The sequence below is a fragment of the Indicator indicator genome, chromosome 5 (genome assembly GCF_027791375.1).
Source record: "Indicator indicator isolate 239-I01 chromosome 5, UM_Iind_1.1, whole genome shotgun sequence".
Classification (NCBI taxonomy): Eukaryota; Metazoa; Chordata; class Aves; order Piciformes; family Indicatoridae; genus Indicator; species Indicator indicator.
This window is the reverse complement of record NC_072014.1, coordinates 12,531,405-12,538,566: the sequence shown is the minus strand read 5'-3', so window position 1 is coordinate 12,538,566 and position 7,162 is coordinate 12,531,405. Positions and strand designations below refer to the sequence as shown.

The window sequence follows — 7,162 nt, the reverse complement described above, 5'->3', positions numbered from 1 at the left end:
CCTTACACATCCTGTTGCAGGATTTATTTGCTACAGTTTTTCCAAGCTTAGAGTCATCATCAAATTCCAGCAGCCTATTCCTCAAAGTCATGCCTTGTGCAACCATTCCTTGACAGCAGCAATGATAGGTGGGAGTGTCTCCCCAGCAGGGCATTTTGCAGAGCCTGCAGATCACAGGCCAGCTGCACTCAAAAAGCTGGCAAGTCCTGTAGGAACTCCATGGTGGTGTTGGTGGAACCAGGGTACAGCAAGATCAGCAGATCTTTGTCTTTCCTGGCATTGCTGTTTGCACATGGAACAACAATGGTCAGTGTCGGCATCTCAGAGAATACTTCAGCTTTAACATTCTTTCTTAGCTGGAGTTGCCATGCTGAGGAAAATCTTTGTTCCAGGACAATTCTTTCAGATTTTGTCATTAGAATGCTTTTGGTACTAATGCAATCTCCAGATTAGTTGTCCAGCAAGCAGTGCACAATCCTGAGAGACTGCCCAATACTACCTTTATATTTGACTGTGCCCTTCTGCTGCTACTGCACTGACTCAGCCAGCTACAGAAATCATTATCCAGGATTCTTAGGATGCAGCAAAGGATGAAGAGTGACTTTTCTGCTTGTAACCAGGTTTGTGCAGCAAATGTTTAATTGTCTCATAATATGGTATCATGCCTTGTATCCACCAAAGGCCTTTAAGTGCTGTCATGTAAAGAAAAGCAAGGCAGAGTGTTCAATCTCTGACACCATCGAAATGAAGGATATCTGGAGCCAGGGGTTTTGGATACCCCAAATCAGCTCTTTGTGAAGAACATTGTGTAGCAGATGCATTCCTAGTTGGAGGCTTTTCCAGTACTAGCCATGAAAACACTAGAGAGGCAGTCCCACTTTTGTAGGCACAGGTTGGTAGTGTTACCCACATCCCCAGATAGTGGACATGCAGAACTTTGCATTTCCTCTGGATGCAGAGTTGAAGGCTGCAACCAAACTGGATAGGTGGCTGAACATCATGCCTTAGGCTGCTGAAAGGGCTTTCTCTGGTCAAACTTGTTCAAGGCTGTGGCATTGGGGCAGACTGCCAGCCTTGGTCTGCTCTGAAAGGATTGGTCTGGTTTTGGAAAAAGAATAGGGGACTATTCCTGCCTCTCCATGCCTCAGTGACACCACTGGTCCTGGGATACTGAGTGTGGCCTCCTAAGTGCTCCGTATGTGCTTTTCCTAGGAAAAAAAGAAAAGCCTCCTGCTTCTGTCTGCCTGCTAGGCAAACCTGGATTGTATTATTTTCCCACCTTTTCATGAGTGCAGAGGACACCAGTGAATAGTTGTGAGACAGGAGAACAGTGTGAAGAGCCTCCAAGTCCATCATTTGAGCTTCTGGTTTTGCATAGGGGCTTCTTAAGACTTGTAGGTCCTGTTGATCTCCTCATTGCTTTTGTGTGAGTGAGTAAGTACTTCTGACCTTCACCAGGGAGCTCTGCAAAGCTCAGACTGTAACTTGAGCTGGAACAGGGTGATAACACAGATCTGAGTCTTTCAGGGGGCAGAAAGGTGAACTTGTATGCAAACCATTAAGCAAAGCATCAGGACTGCTTGTATTGATAGACTGTATGTATCATGTGGTCCTATCTGGAGTGCTTTACAACAAAAGCAGATGTTGTGGAGTTAAAACAGAGGTGGCTTTAGTACTGCCACTTTGAGGTCCCAGCTGGGTTCCTTTGTGCTAGGCGTTGTCCAAGACCACATGGCAAAGCATCTTGGGGGCTTGAAGAGACTGTCAGGCAAACAAAGGAGCAAGAGGGGAGTGCATCAGCACATCAGTGACATAATTCAAGTTGTGAAGATAAGGTAGAAACAAGCATCTCAGACTCATGCCCTGATTTCCCATCCAGGTCTGTGTCTGCAGGACCTGCTGCATTTCTGTCAGAGGGATGAATTTGGAAGAGCCAATGATTTAATATTTTAGAGATCATAGAGATTTATATTAATTGTTTATTCAAGGATAACTTGATAACCACTTCTGTGGTGATTTTTTTTAATTTGTTGTTGTTGTTGTCTTGTGTTTGGTTTTTTTAAATGAACAACAACAAAACCACAAAAAACCCACCCCAAAACTAACCAACCAAAACAAACCACTAAACCCATAATCAATAGACAGATTTTTTAAGGTTTTCACTTTTCAAGGTACTGCTTCCTTTAATAACTCATCCAAGTGTCTTAAGTGGGTGAAAAAAGGGGAGTCAAATGTTTGAGATGAATGTTTATTCTAGATTGACTGAACCATCTTGTTGAATCTGAGATGAAATCACCCCTCTTGCTTTGAGAGAAAAATGGAAAAGGTAAAAAGGCTGTTATCAGTTTTACCTTCAAAGGCCCCTCTGTGTCTTCACTTCCCCCAGAAAACAATCAGAGTTCAATCAGAGCAAAAACCACAGCTCCTGACATGTTTTTACTCTGTAGAGATCTGAGAGAGAGCCAATGGGATCCTGGGATGTATCAAGAAAGGTGTGTCCAGCAGGTCAAGGGAAGTTCTTTTATCTCTCTACTCTGCCCTGGTGAGGCCACACTTGGAATACTGTGTCCAGTTTTGGGCTCCCCAGTTCAAGAGAGACAGAGACCTGCTGGGGAGAATCCAACGGAGAGCCGTGAGGCTGATTAGGGGACATGAGCATCTCCCCTGTGAAGAGAGACTGAGAGCCCTGGGGCTGTTTAGTCTTGAGAAGAGAAGATTGAGAGGGGATCTGATCAATGTCTATAAATATCTGAGGGGTGGGTGTCAATTGGAGAGGGCCAGGCTCTTTCCTGTGGTTCACAGTGATAAGACAAGGAACAACAGGTTCAAATCAGAACACAGAAGATTTCACCACAACATGAGGAGAAACTTCTTTACAGTGAGGGTGACGGAGCACTGGAACAGGCTGCCCAGGGGGGTTGTGGAGTCTCCTTCTCTGGAGACTTTCAAAACCCACCTGGATACATTCCTGTGTGGACTACCCTAAGTGATCCTGCTCTGGCAGGGGGGTTGGACCTGATGATCTCTTGAGGTCCCTTCCAACCTCTGATCTACTGTGAGACTGTGAGAATCTAGTCTAGATCTAGAATAATACCTACTAAGAAACGCCACGATAAAAGTACACTAAGGCAGAATGGTTTCAGATGGAGTGCACTATCTGTCAGGGCATTAGAGAAGTGTACCAGGTGCAGGGTGGCTCCTCTTTACCAACAAGTGGATTCAGAACCATTACAGTGTATGGCTGATGGGTAAAAAAATGCATTCAATAAACACAAGGCTAGCTTTAGGGTACACTCAGGTAATAGGGAAGCATTGTGTCAGGCACAGCTATAGGCTTTTCTTCGTGGTTTTGTTTTTGCTAACGTGAAACTCCTCATTACTACTATGGGCTGCAGAATAGGATGATTCTTCTGTGGAAACAAGTCTTTGGAAATAATTTGCCCAGTATAAAGACACTGCTTTGCCACTGTTTTGGGGCAGGGGATGAAGTCTGATGTTTATCAGAACCTTTCTGATTGTTACTGGAGCAGCATAAGGTTTGTGACATTTGCTCAAGGATCCACAAACCAGAGAAGTTACTGTAAAAATGTCAAGAGCCAGCTGCTGTCTTTGCATGAGCTGTCATGTGTGAGGGGTATAGAGGAGATGGTGCCCAAGTGCTAGCAGTCATTGGCCTTTTCATGCCAGAATGCTTTGGACTCAGACCTCCCAAAGCTGTCACATTGGGAGGAAAGCATGAGAAATTCAGAGAGACAGATAGAAAGACCTCTCTTTCACCTCCTGAAAATTGGGCCTTGCATGGTCTGTGTGCTCTAAATTGCTGGTGACTTTTACAGTTGTGGCTCTGGACATCTTAAGCCAAGCAATAGGTTACAACAGAAGGTGATTAGGGTTTTCTCTTGATTAGGAAGAGTTTTTTCCCACAGCCTGGTAATGTGATTTGGATGTAGTTCTCACCCTGTGGAAGAAAAAAATGTGATTGTAATGATGGTGATTTTTAATTTGTTCTGTTATTTTCATGCAAGAAGCAGTCTATCAATGTGTGAGAAAGTAGAAGAAAGAGAAGCAGAAGGGTGCTGGACACGCAGTGAGAGACAATCTGTAGAGTTGCAAGTGCCATGTTTTTACTTGCAGTACTGAGAATTTAACAGCCGGTACACAGCAGTTAGGTCATCAGGTTCTGCAATATGCTGCCTTTAAGGATCTTTCTTTTGAGTACTGTTTAATCCCACTTCACCCAAGACAGGCGGGCTGTCAGATCTGCACAGAACAGAAGGGGGAAAGGAAAACAAAGTAAAGACATACCACATGGATTTAAAAAACATTTAAATTGGCATTTAATAAGTCAACTGTTCAGCCTTCCCGGAAAAGCAGCCTCATTCATTTAGATGTTTCTGAAGTGGAGCCCTTCAGAAATATTAGTAAATTAGAAGTCTGACCAAAAAAGGAGATCTCTGTGAGATCTATTTCTGATGTTTGAAACTTTTTTTAATCTATTAAAGGTAAGAGCTGCTGGGGAAAAAAAATATAAATTTAAATATTCTCTGTAGAGTTTTGATCAGTGGTGTATTAGGAGTCATTTTCCCAGTGAAGTATTTAATGGAAATTAAAAGGTAAGGAGAAAAAACTTAATTAACTAATTAACTGTTCCTTTAATGCAAACTGATTACTTTTCCCCTGCAGGCTCTGTCCCTTTCAAATTTCCCTGTGAAATGAAAGGGGAATATTCTTTCATAATGACTTTTCTCTACTTAATGCTGCACTTTTTGAAGGCTGATCTATTTCAAGGTCCTTTTCCAAAAAGTGACAAAATCCAAAGCAACTTATTACTGCAAAGTTAGAATGGAGGTTAATTACCTTATAAGGCAAAGAGCCAAGAACTACTGAAAATCCCCCCCTCTGCTCCTCTTTGCTCTGCTAAGTAACACAAAACCTGTTGCTTTCTATCTGAGAGCCTGTGCTGGGCACTTGGGGTGTTTCCCATTTTCATCATAGGGTGCACTGATGAAGCAACCTATTCTGGTGGGAGCAAACACCAAGTCCAATCACATATACGTCAGGATTAAGTACAAGCCAAATAGAAAACAGAATAATAGCTGTTCACTTTAAAATGGGAGTCATTATATATGAAAGTAAATTGCAAATAGGTGTTCGCTCCCCTATACTTTGAAACAAACCTTGGATTTAATGTAGTGTCTTGTGTATCCTGGTTCTAGGTATCAAATAGGAATATCTCTGAGAAACTGAGTTTCTTGAACTCATTTTAAGAAATGAGCTTCTTTTTATATTCAAAGCCAGGTGTTTTTCTCAGTTGGGTATAAGCTAATGGAGACTTTCAAACAAAACAGAATCTCTGCAGGATTCATCAGCTTGCATTATAAAAGAATAACTTTGCAGAGCACAGGGGAAAAGTACTTTAAAAATATATTCTGAAAATAAAATCTTTAATCTTGTCTGTAAAAAGAAACATTTCCATGAGCTTAGTAAGTTGTTTTTGGTGTTGTTGTTTTGGTTGGGGGGTTGTTGTTTTGGTTGGGGTGGGCTACTTTTTGGTTGGTTGGATTGTTTTGTGGGGTTTTTTAGTTGTTGGTTGGTTGAGGGTTTTGTTTATTCATTTTGGTTTTGTTGTATTATTTTTTTCTTTTTCTAAGGAAAAGATCATACTTCACAGAAAGTTTAGAAGAAAAAGGCAAAAGGAAATTTGAAGAAAAGGTTAGAAGAAAGTTGGAAGAAAGTTTGGATTATTTTCCCTATTGTTACTTTACTTAGCTACTCTTTTTTGAAGGTAAGTTTCATGTTATTTGAATGTGACAAGTGGGTTTTCAAAAGCATTTTGACAGAGTCAATCTCAGGGGCAACCCAAAGCATGTCTGGATCCATAAAAGTGTGGGTGGATCCCTGAAAGCATGGTTAGAAAACACGAGATCCCTGCAAATATCACCCCCTCTTCACTCACCGCTTGTATTCCAGGTTGCCCGCTGCTGGCTTTGCACACCGTTCTTCAGGCACCTCTCCACATAGGATTTGGGATCACAGCCGGAGAGAAGGATCTCGCTGAGGAGAGCGATGTAGGCGATGGCTAGCCGCAGCGTGTCAATCTTGGACAGACGCTTCTCGTATGGGAAGGTGGGTACGTGGCAGCGGAGCTGGTCGAAGGCCGAGTTGATGCTGAGCATCCTCTTCCTCTCGCGGACGTTGGCGGCCTGCCGCTGGCGGCGGGGCGCAGGTGGCGGCAGGGCGGCGGGGCCCGGAGCCGGCGGAGGAGGGGAGCTGTCCGCTTCAGCACCCCCCGGGGCGCCGGGGACGAGAGGGGAGGGCCAAGACAAGAGCTGGTCTGCCAGGGAGGAGCAGTCCGCTAGGAAGTTATCCAGCTGAGCATTGGGATCTGCCTGGTCCCAGAAGAAAAATTCAGGAATGGAGTCTGCTTGCTCCAAGCTGTAACAAAGTTCCTCCATCCTCTGACCTAACTAGTTAATGAAAATATTTCCAACTTCAGATTACCAGGAAAATGACATCCTGATTTCATTAATAAACCCCCAACCCCAAAAATATCAGTAGCAGGGGTACCTGTCCTTGAGGAAGACTTTTTCAAAAGTTTCCCCAGTTACAAATACAAGTGGGACTCATGACTTAAATACTTCATGACTCCTCAGCAGAAGGATGGTCTTATTCTTCACCACTCAAAACTAAGTAGTACACGTGATGCTTCTTTTATTAGCTGCTGGCTACAAAACAGTATGAATGAATATAACATGAGAGAATTAATTTTCTATTGACTTTCTCCTGGAAAATCCATTGAAACCATTATTGAGCTCTTCCACAAGTTTGGTCACTCCACTTCCTATTTAAAGTAGGGTTCACAGAGGGATGTTTTGTGGCTATTGTTGCTGGATTGGGTAAGGAGTGATTGGAGGAAGAAATTAAATACTGTCTTTTTTTTTTTTTTTTTTTTTTTTTGTAAAATGTCAATAGCCCCACTTTCTCCTGTGGCTGGACAAACAAAATTATTCTAATGCTGTCAGAAACACATGGTTCTGCCCTCCTTGACAACAGAAGCTACTGTCACCTTTTTCACTTCTAGTAAGAGAATGGTTGTCATAAAGATGTGAGATGCATTGTTGTGTCAAATTGGAACACAGTGGTACCTCCTATTAATCCAACA

The 7,162-nt window shown here is 42.8% G+C and overlaps 1 protein-coding gene across 1 annotated transcript; it reads right to left on the bottom strand.

Annotated features, from left to right (window-relative positions):
* Nucleotides 1–4,222: 4,222 nt before the first annotated feature.
* Nucleotides 4,223–6,455, bottom strand: LOC128967341 (helix-loop-helix protein 13-like). Its single transcript, XM_054381446.1, has 2 exons — nt 5,957–6,455; nt 4,223–4,260 (listed from the first exon to the last, which is right to left on the bottom strand). Exons 1-2 carry the CDS (start codon nt 6,453–6,455, stop codon nt 4,223–4,225), a joined length of 537 nt encoding a protein of 178 aa, XP_054237421.1.
* Between the last annotated feature and the right edge of the window lie 707 nt (nt 6,456–7,162).

Bases quoted from the DNA above. Each gene is read 5' to 3' on its own strand.
- LOC128967341 (XM_054381446.1), bottom strand. From the start codon at position 6,455: ATGGAGGAACTTTGTTACAGCTTGGAGCAAGCAGACTCCATTCCTGAA. The intron at 4,261-5,956 runs GTGAGTGAAGAG...TGTTCTGTGCAG, and splicing joins GGCAACCTGGAATACAAGCG to ATCTGACAGCCCGCCTGTCT.